Source organism: Penicillium lagena (assembly GCF_028827675.1).
Source record: "Penicillium lagena strain IBT 129212 chromosome Unknown utg000003l_segment0_segment0, whole genome shotgun sequence".
Lineage (NCBI taxonomy): Eukaryota > Fungi > Ascomycota > Eurotiomycetes > Eurotiales > Aspergillaceae > Penicillium > Penicillium lagena.
In genome coordinates, this window is record NW_026623224.1 from 1,865,152 (window position 1) to 1,884,687 (window position 19,536).

General features: G+C 53.1%; 8 protein-coding genes across 8 annotated transcripts; 6 read left to right on the top strand and 2 right to left on the bottom strand.

Annotated features, from left to right (window-relative positions):
• Window positions 1–762: 762 nt before the first annotated feature.
• On the top strand, window positions 763–2,008 carry N7510_005917 (uncharacterized protein; the record flags this gene model as incomplete). Its single annotated transcript, XM_056977843.1, has 2 exons — window positions 763–794; window positions 964–2,008. The coding sequence occupies 2 exons, from the start codon at window positions 763–765 to the stop codon at window positions 2,006–2,008; spliced, it is 1,077 nt and encodes a 358-aa protein (XP_056833875.1).
• A 1,386-nt stretch (window positions 2,009–3,394) lies between these two features.
• On the bottom strand, window positions 3,395–5,389 carry N7510_005918 (uncharacterized protein; the record flags this gene model as incomplete). Its single annotated transcript, XM_056977844.1, has 5 exons — window positions 3,395–4,294; window positions 4,363–4,744; window positions 4,796–5,036; window positions 5,120–5,230; window positions 5,293–5,389. The coding sequence occupies 5 exons, from the start codon at window positions 5,387–5,389 to the stop codon at window positions 3,395–3,397; spliced, it is 1,731 nt and encodes a 576-aa protein (XP_056833876.1).
• A 1,725-nt stretch (window positions 5,390–7,114) lies between these two features.
• On the bottom strand, window positions 7,115–9,025 carry N7510_005919 (RBR-type E3 ubiquitin transferase; the record flags this gene model as incomplete). Its single annotated transcript, XM_056977845.1, has 1 exon — window positions 7,115–9,025. One exon carries the CDS (start codon window positions 9,023–9,025, stop codon window positions 7,115–7,117), a length of 1,911 nt encoding a protein of 636 aa, XP_056833877.1.
• A 642-nt stretch (window positions 9,026–9,667) lies between these two features.
• On the top strand, window positions 9,668–10,488 carry N7510_005920 (phosphatase PAP2 family protein; the record flags this gene model as incomplete). The annotated part of the gene is made up of 3 exons (XM_056977846.1): window positions 9,668–9,715; window positions 9,774–9,963; window positions 10,031–10,488. 3 exons carry the CDS (start codon window positions 9,668–9,670, stop codon window positions 10,486–10,488), a joined length of 696 nt encoding a protein of 231 aa, XP_056833878.1.
• A 316-nt stretch (window positions 10,489–10,804) lies between these two features.
• On the top strand, window positions 10,805–14,183 carry N7510_005921 (FAR11/STRIP family protein; the record flags this gene model as incomplete). The annotated part of the gene is made up of 5 exons (XM_056977847.1): window positions 10,805–12,766; window positions 12,816–12,928; window positions 12,982–13,124; window positions 13,174–13,303; window positions 13,355–14,183. 5 exons carry the CDS (start codon window positions 10,805–10,807, stop codon window positions 14,181–14,183), a joined length of 3,177 nt encoding a protein of 1,058 aa, XP_056833879.1.
• Window positions 14,184–14,391: 208 nt separating this feature from the next.
• N7510_005922 (ribosome biosynthesis protein MAK16) lies at window positions 14,392–15,441 on the top strand (the record flags this gene model as incomplete). Its single annotated transcript, XM_056977848.1, has 2 exons — window positions 14,392–14,450; window positions 14,526–15,441. The coding sequence occupies 2 exons, from the start codon at window positions 14,392–14,394 to the stop codon at window positions 15,439–15,441; spliced, it is 975 nt and encodes a 324-aa protein (XP_056833880.1).
• Window positions 15,442–15,835: 394 nt separating this feature from the next.
• On the top strand, window positions 15,836–16,549 carry N7510_005923 (uncharacterized protein; the record flags this gene model as incomplete). The annotated part of the gene is made up of 1 exon (XM_056977849.1): window positions 15,836–16,549. One exon carries the CDS (start codon window positions 15,836–15,838, stop codon window positions 16,547–16,549), a length of 714 nt encoding a protein of 237 aa, XP_056833881.1.
• An 813-nt stretch (window positions 16,550–17,362) lies between these two features.
• N7510_005924 (putative MFS sugar transporter) lies at window positions 17,363–19,114 on the top strand (the record flags this gene model as incomplete). Its single annotated transcript, XM_056977850.1, has 2 exons — window positions 17,363–17,936; window positions 18,000–19,114. 2 exons carry the CDS (start codon window positions 17,363–17,365, stop codon window positions 19,112–19,114), a joined length of 1,689 nt encoding a protein of 562 aa, XP_056833882.1.
• Between the last annotated feature and the right edge of the window lie 422 nt (window positions 19,115–19,536).

Consider the following 19,536-nt stretch of genomic DNA (forward strand, 5'->3'; position numbering starts at 1 on the left):
TTGAAACGGTTAGGCGTCCGAATTGGGGCGACTATAACTAAATATAAACAATTAACATAAGAATTATTGCTTTGCCACAGGTTAACTGCGTGACAATGCCCACCCACCTAACCATTCCTTCCAGAATTGGGGTGAGTGCCTTGCCATTGAGAGCCTTGCCACTGCGAGCCTTGCTACCAGTGCTAATCCTACTTGCAGACGAAGTCGATATTCATTTGATACTCCTGCCTTGTTATAAATATGAATACGCTCCAAGTCCCTGAGCTTTCTCCGGCTTTTTACTAGATCTCCTTTTGGGCTTGTGTAGAGACTCATGTTTGGAAAATCATCCATTCTTGCCAGCCTTCTGCTGGCAGCCCTGTCATCAGGGCGTCCTCTGGAGGGTCGTTTTTATCCTACACCTTCGAACTCTGCTACACCTTCGAGCTCTGCTACACCTTTGAGCTCTGCTACACCTTTGAGCTCTGCTACACCTTCGACGCATACTGTCTGGGCTACACCACATCCACCCAGTCCTCCCTACGTTCCCCCTTCCGTCTCTATTCCCTATATTCCTCCTCCTCGTTCTTCGAGTGTCCGTGTTCCCCCGGCCGGATCTTCAGTTCCCTATATTCCTCCTCCTTCTTCGAGTGTCCGTGTTCCCCCGGCCGGATCTTCAGTTCCCTATATTCCTCCTCCCTCTTCGAGTGTCCGTGTCCCCCCGGCCGGATCTTCAGTTCCCTATAGTCCTCCACCTTTCTCTCCGAGCTTCTCACTTCCACCATGGGGTTCTTCGTCTGTCCATGTTTCTCAGAGTGCATCGGGTGCATCGGGTTCATCTATTTCGGGTCCAGGGCACCCCAGCAGGTAAGTCTGTCCTGCCGTGTTGCAGCTTCCTTTACGGTCTAATTTACACTTGCCGGATCACTAACACCTTCATTCTAGTTTGTCCAATCCCTACGTCGGGCCAACAAGCATACCTAGCGTAAGGCCTTCATTCACTTCTCACCCTACGCCTCCCGAATCCTCTGGAGCGTCGATTCCGGGATCTAAGCCATTTCCAAGCGGAGAACCTGGCCCTTCGTCCGTTCCGTCGCTATCTGGTGTCAGTACCACTTCATCTGGAACCCCAATTCCGCCTATCCCAGGACCATCAAGCTCAGGAACACCTGCTCCCATACCAATTCCCGGTCCCAAACCTGGTCCTAAGCCCGGTCCTGAACCGAAGCCTGGCCCTGGTCCCAAACCCGGCCCTGAACCCAAGCCTGGTCCTGTTCCTAAGCCCGGTCCTGGTCCAAAGCCTGGCCCTGGTCCCAAACCCGGCCCTGAACCCAAGCCTGGTCCTGGTCCAAAGCCTGGTCCTGCTCCCAAACCTGGCCCAGCTCCTAAGCCTGGTCCTGAACCCAAGCCCGGTCCTGGTCCTGCTCCCAAGCCTGGTCCTAAACCCAAGCCCGGTCCTGGCCCTGAACCCAAGCCTGGTCCTGGTCCTAAGCCTGGTCCTGGTCCAAAGCCTGGTCCTGGTCCAAAGCCTGGTCCTGCTCCCAAACCTGGCCCTGCTCCCAAACCTGGCCCAGCTCCTAAGCCTGGTCCTGAACCCAAGCCCGGTCCTGGTCCTGCTCCCAAACCTGGCCCAGCTCCTAAGCCCGGTCCAGCTCCTAAACCCGGTCCTGGTCCTAAGCCTGGTCCTGAACCGAAGCCTGGCCCTGGTCCCAAACCCGGCCCTGAACCCAAGCCTGGTCCTGGTCCAAAGCCTGGTCCTGCTCCCAAGCCTGGTCCTGAACCCAAGCCCGATCCTGGTCCTGCTCCCAAACCTGGCCCTGTTCCTGTTCCACCTGAACCTACGCCTGAACCTGGTCCTAATCCACCCAACCCGCCGAAATGCAAGCATAAGCCGCCGCATAAGCGTACCGAGAAACGCGCCGTTGATGGAGGTGATATCGCAGCCCTCATTGAGCACGGTGTCGTTAGTCCGGTAAGTCGAAGAGTTGCGGACGCCTTGGGCGCCATATTGGCTTGTATATGGAAATAACTGACTTTGGACGTCTGTGTCTGCTTAGCCGGTCTCGGTCTCCGTTACGCCTTCTTTCGTAGCCAATGTCCCAGAGAACACTCACACATATACAGTCGGACAGAATGGTGAGACGACACCAGTTCCCATCGTGGGGGGTCCTGGATGTTGGGTAAGTGCCTATGAATCTCACTCTAACTATCAAGCCCTAACTAATTCACCCTAGTTCTGCCCCAAAGAGTATGAAAATAATCATGCCGAAGGCGGATGGGCGCTGTTAGGCATCGATGGCCAAGGAACATATCAGCCATTCTCCGTTTCTGAATTCCCTGAGCCTTTTCCCGTCATCTTGGTTTCATCCAATGGGGATCCAGTCTATGCCCCTTCCCAGACGACAGACGAACCAGCTACAAAGGTCAAAAGAGGGAATCTTCCGACTCACACGCATGTGATAAAAGAACCTAGATTTAAGGTCTTCGAGAAATATGTACCTAAGCGCCTTGGATACTATTCCGGTGATGGTTTCGCTCTGAAACAAAGTATGTGGATATCGCCTCTTTACCCCCTTCTTCTTCTCTACGAGGATTGTCTTTTGAAACTGACAATGTACCTAATTCTTTAGAGAGCACCACGAGAATGTATCATGGTTTTGAAATTCCTAACCATTACGTTTTGATTGCAGGCTTCCTCAAAATTACCGTTGAGGAAGTTGAAGTGTGGGACGAATGCGGAGAGGCGCCGAAAGCGATGCAAAAAATATATACCTATGATTGGGAATCCCGGGTGTACGATCTTAATTATGATGCGGACAGGCAGGTTTTTATGACGCCGCGTACCGATTCAGCAGACTGGATTTATCGGCAGGATAACTATGAGTGGATGGGGCGTATCAAGCCGGAAGCTGACAATGAGTACATTGTACACAAGGCTGATCAGATCTTTTACAAGTGGAACGAGGCAGGGGGGTACGCCTTGTTTCGCAGAGACTGCAGGCAATTTGCGAAAAAGTTATATGAGAAAATCGCAATGTAAAGAGGAGGAGACACTTGTACGTCAATAAATTGAGGGTTGAAGTCAATACAATAATTACTTCGCACATTTATCTGTGTATTCTGTAATTGTTCTTTGGTCATGACCTTTCTTTAGAGCAAAAACAGACCATGAGATAAGAAGTCGACATTCCTGTGTTTTGATCTGTCTTACGGCTCTACGCTCTTAGTCCATGTTTTCAGATGATGCAGTCTTAGCTCCACGCCCTAAATCGATAAGAGGGCTATCCATTGAAGACTAAGGATGAGAGAAATGAGGCAAATGTAATCTACGGCATCAATTATTTAATTGGTCGATGAGATATATGCTTTTTCAAGACAGCTGAAGTGAATAGCGTTCAAGGCATACATAGAGATATCAAGTTAACCCAGAGGTCGGGATCTCCAAACCTGAGCCCTCCCCTTTCTCTATAACTCTATAGACCTTCTTCCGAGACTGGGGTCCATCTATGCCACGTTTATCGGAGGCGATAGCTTCGCCATCTTCTACTCTGTAGACGGCGATTTGAGTCACCGCAAAGCTTTTTTCGATACCTTCATCCTGCTTCTTACCAGAAACATTCTCGTTATTCCAGAACACCTCGTCGTACAAATTTCTGCTCTTATCGGCGGTGGCCGTATTCTGCAAGTATGTAACCTGACTTGTGACCGTATCAACCCTCAAGCCAACTTTTGACTCTCGATCGCCTATCCAGTATTGCGCGCCTAGATTGTCAACATGCCCTGTTGTAGATTCATGTGCTGGTGGTCGAGTATTGCCCGCTTTGTTCAATTGGATAAGCCTGAAGCTGGGCTGAAGCTGGAAGAGAAGCTGCGGAAGGTCGAGACTGCGTTCTCCGGTTTCCTCGGGTATAGCTTGATTTTTAGTGCTCATGGTCCCTGAAGTACGAGAGAAGAGTGCGCCAGTGACCTCAGGGATTCGGCTCTGGTCTTGGTCGCCGACAAAAAGAAGTAGACGAGGTCGGTGATCTGTTTCTTCCTGTGCAACACGCTGGATAATATGATTGCGAGATAGGTTGTCGTTCGATCTCTGCGTTGACGGCTCACATATTTCCTCAAATGAAAATGGTCTGAATTTCCGGGCAATCTCAGACTTTTTATGGGCTTCGTATGGAGGAACAAACAATGACACTGCACGGAGGATGTCACTGGTAGTGGAATTTGGTTGAGACGCTGTTCCAAATGCAACACTAGCCTCTGGCATAGGAGGTTGGAAGATGGCTGCCCACAGTTGATGCAAATGCTGCTCGAGATTTGGCTAACGCCAGAAATTGAGTTAGCTTGCAGATTAGACTTATAGAATATAAGTATCACGTTCTAGCTTACCAAAATATCTAAGCCTCGAATCATCGAATCGGGCGTTAAGAAACCTTCCTGGTCAAGCCGAAACGGTTGGAGTAGTATCTTCACTAGCTCCTCTTTCTGGGGGCTGGATTCTTCGAAGGAGGCGTAGTAGAACCCTTGTCCCCAGGTCAATTTATGAACTCTCATCCTACTAAACAGGCCGAGCAAAGTAGCAAGGTCGTTGAGATGCAACTTGTATGAAGGATTTGCGCCTTTTAGAAGACGTTGAACTGCTGGTGTCAGCTGATCACTAGATGGGAATCCTTTTTCAATATTGGGTTTCGTCATAGCCAGAACATCCATCATATCATCGTCTATGGACAGAGAAGGATTACTGGTATGTTGGTTCTGTTGACGACTGATGCTTCGGAAGATCCGGTTATTATTAGATCTGCATTGACAGGTCTGGTTATACCGCCAGTAGCCAATACCATCTCCTAGAGTCCCTAGGATCTCCGTGCGGTGAAAAGCGAGCAAGCTTATAGCGCGCTCAAATGCGGGTCGATCCAGTTTTTGGTGATCAGCATCATAGCGTGGGAATGGGTGATACGCGTAAAAATAGAAGCATGACCACAGAACGTCGATAGATGCGTCCGGAATGGTAGCGCCCGGATGTGTTTTTACAATGTGGTTTTCAAGGCTTTCTTTGGTCCAAACTAAGCGAGTATATTATTAGTCAAGGCCTTTAATGGTAGCTGCGGCTCCCAGTGCTTTCTGTAGGCATGGATATCTCACTTACATGGCTGCCCCTGGGGCGAGTCCTGGACGCAGCATGCGTCAAATATCGCCGGTGTGTTGGCTACAGATTGATCCTGTACCAGGCAACTGTGTAGATCATGGAGAACGGTGGCTAAATGAATACCATTAAACTCATGCTGCGACGAGCGGAGTCCTGACTCCTGGGTGACATACCTGGCGTGGCCGTTCGAAGACACTTATCAACTTCCTTCTGTTTGGTTCCAAACATAACGCGGTGACCGATCTTGTTTATTAAGTCCTGCAGCGGCATGATTGATTCGATCTTCTCTCAACCGACGAGGCGGTAGACAATCATGATGGGAGTCAGCCGATAGTTATTTGGTATTTGTTGGGGCGGTGTCGTCACGATACAGCAGAGGACAGATGGGACGCAGGCAGCCTTGCGCATTCTTCCCCACCCACTACACTTCAGCCCCCATTGGGAAGGCGAATCGCTCGAGACGATCGTCTTATGGCTGGTCTGACCTATTAATAGTGAGAGCGGGAGTGCAAGCAGACAGAGGAAAAACTTAAAGTCTAATATTAAATCTACCATGAAAATAAGATAAAATCACAATAAAACATGCTCCAGTGCGAAATAAGGCGGTGAATTCGACATTGTCAGACATAGTTGTTTCCCAGGCCATGGATTTTCGACATACTCCATTGTTCAAGGCAGTTTGTCGAGGTCTTTACGCAGGTTCCAGCTGACCGTGTGTTAGGAGATAGCTCATCGCGTGTGAGGGTTCGATTACGTGAAATTGTGACCGTGTGTCGCGTCGCATATGCGGTTCTGACACGCGATGAGCTCTTTCCTGCAGAACGTAGGTCAGCGTACCCCGTCGGAAATCTCACCGTACCCCGGGTGGGGCGCCAATAAATGTAATGGCCCCTCTAGGGTACGCTGAAATCCTGACGGGGTACGCTGACCTGTAGACGCTTTAGTTAACTAACTAACGTTAAGTCAGTTATGTAGAGGCGCTCTAACTAATTAGGGGGGTTCAACTTCCGCTTTTGCTAGTGTATACCATTTATATACGACATCATACAATTCTCTACATCACCCAAAATATTTAATTTGCTAGATACATATATTTAATTTTCTGGATCTATGTGTTTTATACGGTCGCTAAGTGAGGTTTCTTTGTGTACCAACCGCATATAGCCCGTGAACACGTGGTTGCCATAGTGGGCTTATTATCGAGATAATAACAAGCAGAGATATATATATCAAAAACTAACCTTCTTGTTCTCTCACAACACTTTCCTTTCCATCCCCTTCCCCTCCTCCATTTCTATTTTCTTATTATGCCCAACTCCAGTTGAACATGTCTCTAATCGGACTTGCCGCTCACCTATATGCCCTTCTCTCCGTCTTTCGTGAGACACTTCCCCCAAGAGCCTGCTCCCTCGTGTTGCTTCCGCTGGTAGAGGGCTCGCTCACCTATCCAGTGCAGCCGAGCAATGGCTCTGGCCGCCCAAATGATCTATTTCGCGCCAGACTATCTAGGCTGGGCGCTCCTAACGAGCACAAACTCCGTGGATTCAGAAAATAGGCGAGACCTGTCCATAACTTTTGGGGGATATATAAGAATCAGGCGGAGGCCGCTCATTATGAAAACAGGGTAATAATGCAAGAAAAAGAAACTGGAAATCGTCTCGCTAAAAGCCATCTCGTTTTGCAATCGAAGTGGTTGCAGTGGTCATCGTCACAGGGTGATAGTCGGATGGATAGAAAGGCAAGAGGGACAGAGGGCCACAAGCAAAGTAGCAAAAATAGAAGAGTATAAACGGGCAAGAATTTATGAAACAAGATTCCTACCAGCCACCCCCCTTTTGGTCCCGGGCGAAAACGTCGTGTGGCAGTGAGAATGCAATTTCATCATCATAGGTTATATCATGCCTCGTCCAAATGTTCGCCATGCAGTTTTTGTGTCGTTGATGACATCTCTGTCAATCAGTAAGAGAGAAAAGAAAAGAGTAGGTCCGTGCAAAATTAGAAATCATCGTCTAATTCATCGCTATCCCATTCGTCCTCACGATCATTTTGTACCAGATCCAGAAAGCGCTGTAGTCCCACTCTCCAATCCCGCTCCCCGCCTGGCTGCTGCACAGCGCCTGCACGGGCCAGATCAGCTCGGCGCGGCGGACGACCTGCTTCTGGGCGATTGCGGACCTCGGCCATGGCTCTCGCTTGAGCTTGGCGTTCGGCTGCGGCGGCGCGGGCGGCGGCATCATTGTGGCCGGGGTCATTGTTTCCCAATCCGCGGACGGCGCCGGGAGCGCGAGGTGGGATTGGGGCGGGAGGAGGAGGGCGACGACGGCGTTGGCGGTCGTGCTCATCACCGCTGTCGTCGAATTCCCAGGCCGGACGGTCATCATCGTCGTCGCTACTGCTGTCGGCGTCTGGGGGATCGTCGTCGAAGACGAGGAGTTCGTCGGGGATTTGATGCAGAGCTTCTGCGCCGTCTGGGTTGAGGCCATCGCCACCCTCGAGATCCCACAGTCGGTTATAGCAGCCGCTATCGAAGTCATTGAAATGGCGGTAGGGATTGTCTGCGGAGAGCCAGCTCGAGCAGAGGTAGCAGAAATGCGTGTCGCATTGGAAGCAACGCATGTGGTTGCAGCCCATGCGCTTTTGGCATGGAACGCTGCATGTCGGGCACGGCGATGTGTATAGACGAAGGTACTCTTCTGTGGCTTTTTCTTCGGCGGTCTGCTCAGCCTGGCGCCGCGGGAAACACCGCACCAGCTCGCCGTGCCAGCCTTTCTTGCAGACACAGCAGAAGGCGTAGTTGCAGTCTTCGCAGATGGCCACTCGCTCGGCCATCGGGGGCAGCTGCGCTTCATCGCCCTGGGGGTCAAATTCAAATCCGCCGTCTTCTTCATCTGAAGCTTCGAGGTCATCCGCCATGGGGTCTGTTGGTTTGGGATGTCGCTTGGAGCGTGCGGCTCCCTGGCACCATTGCCGCGGGCAGTACACCGTCGTCTTGTCTGCCTCGATTTTCTTTTTCCGTTTGAGGAAGACGTATCGCTGCACGGTCTCTGGTGACAACGGGATCTGGAGCAGCTCACTGGGCCCAAGAGTCCGATCCCGCTTGTTGCGTTTCGGGGTCGAGGCTTCCCCACTGCGGGCTGGTGCAGGTCGTTGATTCTGCTCGCAATCCGGTGCTAGGCACTTCACGCCGTCGACATCCCCCTCGGTGATGCAGGCGTTGTAAAAATTTTGCAAACACGCCACACAAAAAACGTGAGAGCAGCGCAGCAACCGGTAACAATTCGAGCCTTTCTTCGGCTCGAGACACACCCCACACTGGAAAGTTTCTCGCTCAAACTTCTCGCGTTCAGCCTTATTGCTGAAATCCAGCAGTGCGATTTTCAAGTCCCGAGACAGACACAGTTCATTATCCGGCGTGCCTTGCAAGCCAAAGGCGGTCTCGGCGAGCTGTTGGAGATGGTCGATGTAAGTATAAACCACCATGTCCTTTCCACACTCTTCCCATAACCTTCTGCAATCATCTGACAGTTGTGCACACACCGGAGAGGGTATCCATGGCGGGTCTGAACTGAGTTGAACAACTGGCGGCTTGTTCGATGGATATCCGTCCGGTAGTTCGATCTTGAGGCTAAGTGGTGGCAAGTGTGACAAGACATGAACGTCCTTGCGCGCAGGCCGGTCTAGATCCGTTTCGCTGATATCCAACGAGGTCGGTGGGGTCAAAATGGTGGGGAGTTTGGCGTCAAATGCCTGGAAACAGACGTGGGAGGGGGTCGACGGCGCCACCGGAAGGTCCAGCGCCGCGCTGAACGGAGACGATGGATCGATCTTGATTTCCGGATATATGGCAGCGATGGAGGACAGCTCCACGGAGCGATCATCCTCGGGGACGAGATCGGGGTCCGTCATCGTTTGGGTTTGCAGAGGATATAATTATTTATATAGTGGGGGGTGAGTATAGCCGAGATCTCGGAGGTGCTCTCGGTGGCAAGCAGTCCAGTGATAGAGCAAGAATTGTTAGCACTGGGTAATCATGGTTCTGCTGCCACCCAAGAGCCCATGTATAGTTGTGGGAAAAAAATCTCGAGGGCGATGCAAGGCAAGGCCGTTCACCGAAAAGGCGATCGGGCAGAAAGGGCCTGCAGGACGCGTCCGGGATTAGTGACGGGGCACGACCAGGGGGCTTGACCAAACAGTACCAATAAATAGTTATGGGTCGTGCACTATTCGAGCTGGTTCCCGTTTGGCGAGGAGAGAGGGATGTCGGTGATGTAACAGGTGGGATGGCGATGAGGGGAATGGGGACTGCGTCATGGTTTGACTGACGAGAGACGAGGTAGGGAGCAGGAGTGGGAGGAATCAGTCAGGAGTACGTGGAGAGAAAAGAAACGACGGCAGAGAAAGAGAGAGAAGAGGGAAAAACCAGGAACAAAATAACCCCCCGTTGGTGCCCAGCAGTAGTCAGTGTGGCGTGGTGGGTTCACCCTTTATCTTATCGCAGTCCTCAGGCACTGTTTTCTTCCCCATGACCACCATCACATCACCACCACCATGGGTGACACTCCCCTGGCCTCGCTGTCCCTGACCCATGTCCACTATGTGAGTTTTTCCTGGAGATCGCAGTCGTTACTATGGACTGACTTTTCCACTCTGCCAGAACCCCGACGACCCCTTATCCTTCGTGTCCGCCTGGCTCGCCCTGGTCCCGCAGGCACTATGTGTTTCCTACGCGACCCTGATGTGGGCCTCGAGGGAGGCCGAGGTGATCTTGATGTTTGTGGGCCAGATGGGCTGTGAGGCATTGAACTTTGTGCTCAAGCGCATCATCAAGGAGGAGCGGCCGAAAGGTGAGAGCTTGCGCGGGCCTCCTGAATCTATCCTCAATGGCAAACTGATAAGCAACTTTTCCACCAGAAATGTTTGGCAAGGGCTACGGCATGCCCTCCTCTCACGCCCAGTTCATGGCATTTTTCGCCGTCTACCTGACCCTATTCCTCTTGGTCCGACACACCCCGACCCCTGCCAGCGCCTATCCATTCCGCGATTTCTTACTCCGCGTTTCTCTGGCTGTGGGACTCTGTGCTGGTGCCTCCGCGGTGGCTGTTAGCCGGGTTTATTTGAGTTACCACACGCCCAGGCAGGTCCTGGCTGGGTGTAGTGCTGGGGTGGTCTGCGCCTGCGCCTGGTTCGTTGTGACGGGGGTTCTGCGCAGCTCCGGGTGGATGGATTGGGCCCTTGACTTGACGGTTGCCCGACTAGTGCGAATTCAAGATCTGGTGGTCAGTGAAGACCTGGCCGAGGCCGGGTGGCAGCGATGGCAAGTGCAGCGGTTGAAGCGGCGCGGCTGTAGTCAAGCCCGCAAGTCAGAATGAGCGGGGAATGTTATGCAGTCAATCCGCAGCTTCCAGGACAGTGCATATTTTCATCCATCTTTATTTCCCTTATCGTAGTCGTATACATCGTCTGTTGACGGGAACACGTGACATGACTCCCCACCGCATCTCCCGCCAGCATCTTTTCTGGCATCGACACAACAGGCGACATGATCGATTCTTCCCCCGGATGATCTGATTGGATTCCCGTCTCCATATTCTTTACTTCGCTCTCTTTTTGTTTCCCCCGATGTCGCCCTTTCCGCTGCAGTGATACCCCTCGTGCTGCGCGTCCACACTGCGCTTTTCTGTCATGATGGATGTCCCTCCAGGCGCCTCCGGGGCGCCCATCCAGGAACATCACATCGTCAAAGCCGACGAGGTCGACCAAACGGGAACGGACATTTCCCCCGTCTCGGACGACCAGCTGATGGAGGAGGTGGCCGAAGGTCTGCGTCAAGAAAAGGCCTCCCAAGCGCCGCCCGCGCCTGGCCCAGCGGGAGCACCACCACAGCCTGAAAAAATGGCGAAGCGTCCAGATCTTCGTCGCGGCGGCACTGCACCACCTCCACCACTGCAGCCGCCGCCCCCAGCGCCGGTTCAGCAAAACATGGATCGGCCTCCAGACTCGTTGAGCCTAGCGCAGCTCAGACGTCTGGTACATGAAATGCCCAAGGTTGAACAGCCAGCTTATGCATTCGATTACGCCGATGCGCAGCCCTTCCCGGAAGAGCTTGAGGAGTGGTTTCAGTACAACGATTTCGATCGTGTGATGCTGATGGCCTCCAAGACAACCTTTGACCGCAAGTGGAGCAGCTTCATTCAACAGAAAACTTCAGATGCAAATCATATCACGTGGGTCGAAGCATCCGAGGATCTGTGTCGGTCATTCATCATTGAAATGCTGGCTGGATTACGGCATGCCGATATCTCTGTGCGAGTGGAAGCTCTAGAGTGCATTTCCTACCAAGTCACCGGGACTTGGGCGCTTACGGCAGGGCGAGTGGCGTCCGGTTATCCCCAAGAGCCAGATTCGAAAACAGCAGAAGAAACCCCTCGATCAAAGTCTCTGCAGATCGAGTGGATGGAGAAAAATGTTTCGCTTCTCCAGCAATGCTCGGGAATCCAGGTCTTGGTCGAAAGTCTTTGCCACTTGTTTGACAAAACTAGGCCTTCCATGCACCCCGATACGGACGGAATGGAGTTTGAACGACTCAGTCCCGGGGATATTGCTGCCCCAGAGCGCGAGGCGAACCTTGTGCTTACGTGTCTCTACTTTGCTGTCGAGGTCGGCCGTCGACAGGAGGCTCAAACTCCCGACCAAACACCAGTTCGCGATGCATTCCGCGAGTCTGACCCTAATCTACTGGTCACCATCGTTGAGATCATTGCACGGTTGCGATGGGATGAGTCTGCCAACATCCCTCTGACTAGAATTATTCTTCTCTTGTGGAAGTCTTTGCTTCTAGTGTTTGGCGGCACCGAAAGCCTCAAGCGGGCAAAGGGAGCCTTGGAGCCTTCCTTCACCCCAGACAACTCCTCGAATCGCAGGACACCCTTCCTCACAGCTTCTCCCTTGGATTATCACCTCTTCCGCCAAGAAATCACGTCCAAGTATCCTGCATATAACCCTCCGCCGCCAATAGTTCCTCTCGAGTTGGAGAACAACTCGATTTTGCCACCTCTTCCGCAGCATCCTAGCCGGATCAATACCTCAAGCGGCCTTTTCTCTGGAGTTGGACCCTCAATTGCCGGCGGGAACGGCTCCATTCTTCAGCAATCTGTTCACATTGCAACGCCTGCCCCGTCTCCCCCTCCATCGCCTATTGGTCCAGGAGGGAAGACCGGAAAGAAGCAGAACTATCAAACAAACCAAAACTTTCCGTTCATGTATCCGCCACTTGATGACACTAGCAACCACATTGGTGGCAAAGGCACGACTGAACGCCAGGATACGTTGGTTGGGAAACGATGGGAGGGCAGTGATGTCCCTGCATCCATTATTGAGGCTGGAAAGCTGTTCTCTACACATGTCAAGATGACTCGCGCAATGCGGCAATTGTGGGACGAGCGCGAGCATTTTATGAAATACGATCGGGGGTGGAATTTCGACGATTCTGCATGCCCGATGGACTCCAACTCGGAGGAATTGGCCAACGAAGTGGACGAGTTAAAATTATCAGAGAAGCAAACAAATACTGAGCCTGAAACAGCGCCTGGGAAAGAGACGGACGATTCAGATGTGCAACGACGCTTGGATGCGGTGGAGACGTTCTATGTGAGCACAGCATCAAGATCAAAGTCGGACTTTACTTACTTAGATTCAGACGCAAACCTTGGCACACCTTCAGTCCATCACCATTGTCTTCCTCAAAATCATCTTGACGAATGTCAGCGCGGTGGTGAACCAGGTCAACGCTCAAAGCTCTCAGACGATGAGGTATGTTCTTTTCTTTCTGTGTACATGGTCACGGGCCAATCTAATGTCCGCAGCAACGGCTACGGTGTCAATGGGACCACAGATCTCTTCTCTGATGCCTCGATTGACGAATTGGACAATATCCGCCTGCGTGAAATCACCGGTAAAGCTGTGTCTGGGACCTTGCTACTTCTGCTGAAGTGGTTCAAGAGATCTCGTACGTCTGGCATTTCCCCGGTCCAAGTGCACTCCTAACGATATCGCAGATGTCTTGAAGTTTGAATATATGACCCAGCTTCTTCTCGACTCGAACTACCTGCCTCTTATCCTGAAAATGTTTGCCCATCAAGATGTAGACCAGGCGGTGACGCAGAAGAATGACCGGGAAGACCTGGCGTAAGTTCTTTCTTATCAACTTGTTAATCATATCATACTGACCATTGTTAGCTTCTTCCATTTCTGTCGTACCCATTCCGATCATGCCGCCGAGACACATTCAGGCGAAGATACAGAGAGTGAAGACGAGGCCGCTCCACCACCCATTGCTCGCCACCGTCCCGATCCAACAGCTGGCAGCAGCTCTGTGAAAGGCCTGTCTCCCGAGGACTCTGTTCATGACTTTTTCGATGGCCCTACCCGGCCCGAAGTGGACGAATTAGGGTATCCGACAGCACCACCACCCAAGGAACCGATCACCGTGTTTTCCTTCCGCAACTTCTTCTCTGCAATCAATTACCTCCACATCATGCAGAAGATCACACGCGACAAGGCGCACCGCTGTCTACTCCTGGTGCAATACAAATCCAGCACCATCCTTCGCAAGGGCCTGAAGATCCCCGACCCTCACCTCCGTTTTTACACGCTCAAACTCTTTAAATCGCAGGTCCCCTACTGCGGCCGCAAATGGCGCCAGAGTAACATGCGTGTCATCACTGCGATTTACCTGTACTGCCGCCCCGAGCTGCGGGATGACTGGCTGGCCGGGTCTGATGTTGACGCTGAAGTCGAAGAAGCCCTCCCGCTGGAACAGGCGCTGCGGGGGTTGACTCACTGGTGGCATCTGCGCCAGTACCAGGATGTTATGGGGGGTCCTGAGGGCACATCAATGATGGAGGAAGAGAGGGACTTCTTTGTCCGAGAGCTCGAGTCCATGGGCTGGGGCTTTGCGGATGAAATGCTCAGTGGTGTTGATGAGTCGGAGATGGTGGGTGGGCCGCCCATGATGAATGGCGAGTGGGATGGAGGGCCTTTGCAGATGGAGGGTTGGACTTCCTAGTAGTCGACCGAGATGACTTCATATACCCATAGCATAATAATGTTCTTCGTTCAGTCGTATCTAATGTGTTCCGAGTGTATACTCCCTAGTGGTTGTGGATCGTTATCGATAAGACTGGTTCACGTGATCGCGGACAAACCAAACTTTTTTTTTCTGCATCCGACGATCAACACTCCAAACTCCAACCACCACATCCTTCTTGCCCACCATGTCGGACGAAATTGTCTGGCAGGTGATCAACCAGCAATTCTGCTCCTACAAGCTGAAGTGAGTTGTACTCCTTTTTCTTTCCAGCTCTCGCGGAAGAAACTTCTCCTAGCGCTTGCTAACAGTTTTCACCAGAACAACCAAAGGCCAAAACTTCTGCCGCAACGAATACAACGTCACAGGCCTGTGCAACCGACAATCTTGTCCGCTCGCCAACAGCCGCTATGCGACCGTGCGCTCAGACCCCGAGACGGGAGCAATGTACCTGTACATGAAGACCATCGAGCGGTCGCACATGCCGAGCAAATGGTGGGAGCGCGTGCGCCTGTCCAGCAACTACGGCAAGGCGTTGGAACAGCTCGACGAGCGACTGATCTACTGGCCAAAGTTCCTGGTGCACAAGTGCAAGCAGCGCCTTACGCGGCTGACGCAGGTGAATATCCGGATGAAAAACATCGCTAAGGAGGAGGAGCGGCTGGGTGAAAAGGTGGTTCCTAAGTTGGCGCCGAAGGTTCGGCGGAGAGAGGAGACTCGTGAGCGCAAGGCGGAGAGCGCGGCTAAGGTTGAGCGCGCCATTGAGCGGGAGCTCATCGAGAGGTTGCGGTCTGGTGCTTACGGTGATCGGCCGCTTAATGTGGAAGAGGGAATTTGGAAGAAGGTTCTCCGAGGCCTGGAGAGGGCTGGTGATGGGGAGAGGGATGAGGATATGGATGACGGGGAGATGATCGAGGAGGAAGAGGAAGAGGAGGAGGGTGTCGGTCAGGTTGAGTATGTCAGTGATTTGGATGAGGATGAGGAGGACCTCGAGGATATTGAGGACTGGCTGGGCGCTGAGTCTGGGGATTCGAGCGATGAGTTTGACGATGAGAGCGAGGACGACGAGGACGAGGACAGCGATGATGACGCTGCCAGCGTTGACGACAAGAAGAAGCCTGCGCCTGCGAGCAAGCGGAAGCGTCCTGCGTCCCAAGTGAAGCCGCGCAAGAAGGGCCCGCGCATTGAAATCGAGTACGAGACGGAGGGCGCTGGCAAGGAGCAGCTCATGGCGTGAGACCAAAAAGTGTGCATGGCGTTGTCGGGTTTTGTATCTGTGTGATCGGGCATCATACCTAGAGCATCTTTTATTTGCAGATATTCTTCCATTGTTCCATAATTCATGCCTCGTCCTGTCTTTTGTCGATATTCTTGCCGCTGCGGTATAGATCATCACGTGAGTCGGGGGCGACGCTTCTCCCGTTCTCTCCCTTCCATCAACAAGCAACCACCAACTGCCTCGCAGAAGCCGGCTCTTCTGTGGACACCTCAACTACATTAATCTCTTCATTACCTTACTTCCCTGTCCATATTTTGTCCCCTCTGCAGCGTCCCTTTCGTCCGCATTCTGAAGCAGCCGGCAGTTCCACACTACCCCGCGACCAAGCTGTCCCAACATAACGACGCTCACGATGTTCTCCTCCTTCACCTCCTCATCTGCCATCTCCAATCTCGGCTCCCGCCTCACAAACCTCCGTCGTGCTATCACTCTCGGCGATGAGGGCGACGACCCCGACAACGAGGATTGCTCGCACATCTCCAACGCCCTACGCGCATACTACACCGAAAAAGGCCGCCCCTTCCCACCCTGGCTACCCCCAGACCCCAAGGCGCCGGCACCATCACCCTCGCGCATCATCGCAACCACCCAGATCCCTGCCTCGGGCCCCTACGGCCAGCCGGCGGCTGCTGTCTCAGCCCCTCACGCCCGCAGCGGCGGCGGACTAGGTGATCTGTGGGGTGACACCGGGAACGCCCCGCTACCAACCCAAACGTCGAGTCTGCGACGGCCAAGGGGACGTGGAGGAGACGGTGGTGCTAGCAGTGTTCCTCCGGGGGTGAACGTGCACCCTCCGCTCTTGCCTGCCATCAGCGCGCCTGCGGGTTCCATTCAGTCACCTCCTCCAACCTCGTCTCCGCCGCCGGGCTCGCTGCACCCGTCTGGGGCTCGCCCGCTGCCTAGTCAGCGTGCGGGCTCATATCAGGGCCAGTCAGCGCCGTTGGATCGGACCGCTTCGTCGGCGCAGGAGAGACTTCGGGCTAGACTGCATGGGGGTCAGCGGTCGCCAAGCCCTAGGGAGGATCCGAGTGTGCGCAAACCCGTTGGCCTGTCGGGCCGACGATAACTTTGTCCAAGGGGAAAGTGGGGAGCGAGTCGGAGTAGATCGGGAAGTATCGCATTTGTCGTCCGCATGGCGTTGGTGTTTTATTAGAATAGTTAGTAGTCAGTGTCCTTCTGGAATGATATGATTGTTCTTCTCGGTCAGATCCCGACTAGACTCCACACCCACAAAGTCTTTTTTTTCTGTTTCCTCCACATCTTGTCCGTCTCAGCGAATGGCACACTCGGTCCGGCCCAGGGAAATCCCGCATCCCTCCGATGTGATGCCGTGACGAAGCCCGGTTTCATGCTGTCGGGAGACGCTGAGTGGCCGGGCCGCGCAGATTCTCCGAGGTGTCCCCGAAATGGCGCGGCGGGTTCGGCGCGTTTTCTCCACGGGGAAGAACTTGGCGGAGAAGTGATTATCCTATTGTACGCATTGCCATTAGACAGTGAACTGCTTCCTCTGTAGATACTGGGTAGAATGGCAGTTTGCAGCAGATCCAAATGCAGTCTGTATAGTCTCCGAAGCATAACTCTCCAAGCTTCCTTGGCAAAGATTAAATGCGCCACAACCAACCAATGTCCATCCCCGCATTCTGCATCCCTCTCCGTCATGCCGATGAATACTCCTTTGGGCGCTTGGGGTGGCTCCCGGTGAGCCGAGTTTCCCCCAGACACACTTCCGTTTGCTCCAATCGCTGGCGCCCCCGATCGTCGTTCATTGCGCAAGTGAAATCACCTAAATACCCACCTTCTCTCCCTCCGTTCCTTGTGCGCATCTGTATACTTCCTTCCTTCCCTTCCCTCCCCCTGCCCCTGTCCTTCCCCCACCATCATGGCAGACATCAACAACAACAACCAAGAACCCAAGGACGTCGAAGCGCCCCAAGACACTCAAAAGGAAGAATTCGTCCACGAAGAAGATGACGCCAAGGTTGCCAATGTCGTCAACGAAGCCGCCATGGACGCGGAGCTGACCCAGCTCGAGGAACAGCTGCAGAGTCTCCCCAAGCGCCGCTTCGAGGTGACAATGTCCAATCCAGCATACTTCACCTACATCCTGGTTGCCTTCGCGTCCATGGGAGGCTTGTTGTCTGGTCTGGACCAGTCGCTCATTTCAGGCGCGAACCTGTTCCTGCAGAAGTCCTTGACTCTCTCTGATGGCCAGGATAGTTTGGTTAATGCCGGTATGCCCCTTGGTGCCGTTGGTGGTGCGTTGATTCTCTCGCCTGCCAATGAATATCTGGGTCGCAAGAACGCGATTATTGTTTCGTGTATCCTCTATACAATTGGTGCGGCGCTCGAGGCTGGCGCAATTGATTTCGGCATGATGTTTGCGGGTCGCTTTGTGCTTGGGATGGGTGTTGGCTTGGAGGGCGGCACGGTGCCTGTCTACGTGGCTGAGAGTGGTAAGTTCTTCTGATTTGGGTTCTTCGGTTCTGGAATACAGCTAATCAACGACTGTTGTATAGTCCCCCGTAAGATCCGTGGTAACCTTGTCTCCCTCTACCAACTCAACATCGCTCTCGGTGAAGTCCTTGGCTACGCTGTGGCTGCCATCTTCGTCGGCGTCGAAGGCAACTGGCGGTTCATCCTCGGCTCGTCGCTCGTCTTCTCCACCATCCTGCTAGTGGGCATGCTCTTTCTCCCCGAGAGCCCGCGATATCTGATGCACAAGGGCCGCGAAGTGGAAGCCTACGCGGTGTGGAAGCGGATCCGCGGGTTCAACGACCTCGAAGCCAAAGACGAGTTCCTGGGCATGCGCCAGGCCGTCAGCGCCGAGCAGGCCGAGCAGGCCGCTACCAAGAAGTTCGCCTGGATGGATTTCTTCACCGAGGGCCGTGCCCGTCGCGCCATTGTCTACGCCAATATCATGGTCTTCCTCGGCCAGTTCACCGGTGTCAATGCGATCATGTACTACATGTCCACGCTGATGGAGGCCATCGGCTTCGACGCCAAAAAATCAGTCTTCATGTCCCTCGTCGGTGGCGGCTCGCTGCTGCTCGGCACCATCCCTGCCGTGCTGTACATGGAGCGCTTCGGTCGCCGCTACTGGGCGAACGCCATGCTCCCGGGCTTCTTCGTCGGCCTCGTCCTCGTCGGTGCGGGCTACACAATCGACTACCACGCGCACCCTGCCGCCGCAGAGGGTCTCTACCTAACGGGGATTATCCTCTACATGGGCTTCTTTGGATCCTACGCATGTCTGACATGGGTGATTCCCTCAGAGGTATTCCCGACCTACCTCCGCTCGTACGGGATGACGACCGCAGATGCGAATCTGTTCCTGTGCTCGTTCATCGTGACCTACAACTTCACGCGCATGATGGACTCCATGACGCGCATTGGGCTGACGTTGGGTTTCTACGGCGGCATTGCCGTGCTCGGATGGTTCTATCAGATTATCTTCATGCCCGAGACGAAAAATAAGTCGTTGGAGGAAATCGATGATCTCTTCTCGCGCCCTACTTCTGCCATTGTCAAGGAGAACCTCAAGAGTACGAGTGAGATTATTCGCGATCTTGCCCACTTTCGGATCAAGAAGGTGTTTTCGCCGGCGCCGTCTACCTCGGTTTTGGATCATTGAGTCATTGAGTGGGGGCGTTTACGGGGTTGTCCGAGAGCACTGCACAGGCTGGGAATGGCTTGGACGAATTTTTCTATAATGTTCCAATGAATGAAGTATTGCGTGGTGTTTGCAGTATATATATACCCTCAGTCTATACTTTTGAATGCTTGAAGGAATTATGACGTTGTTGCTGCTCGGCAGTCAAGATATATATAGTCCGAGATCAAACCGCCGAGTACGAAAGAAGGTATTCCCACTGATGGCACGAAACGCATTACACCCTTCCGTGGAATATAGGTTGATAAACCATGCTATGTATAAAAGGAGAAATGCATTTTTAAATATCTCAAGTAGTCACGCTCTAACGCCTGCTGGGCTTGCGAGGACAAGATGATGTCCAAGATGCATATACAAATGTTACAGGCAACAGGGTGACAGTA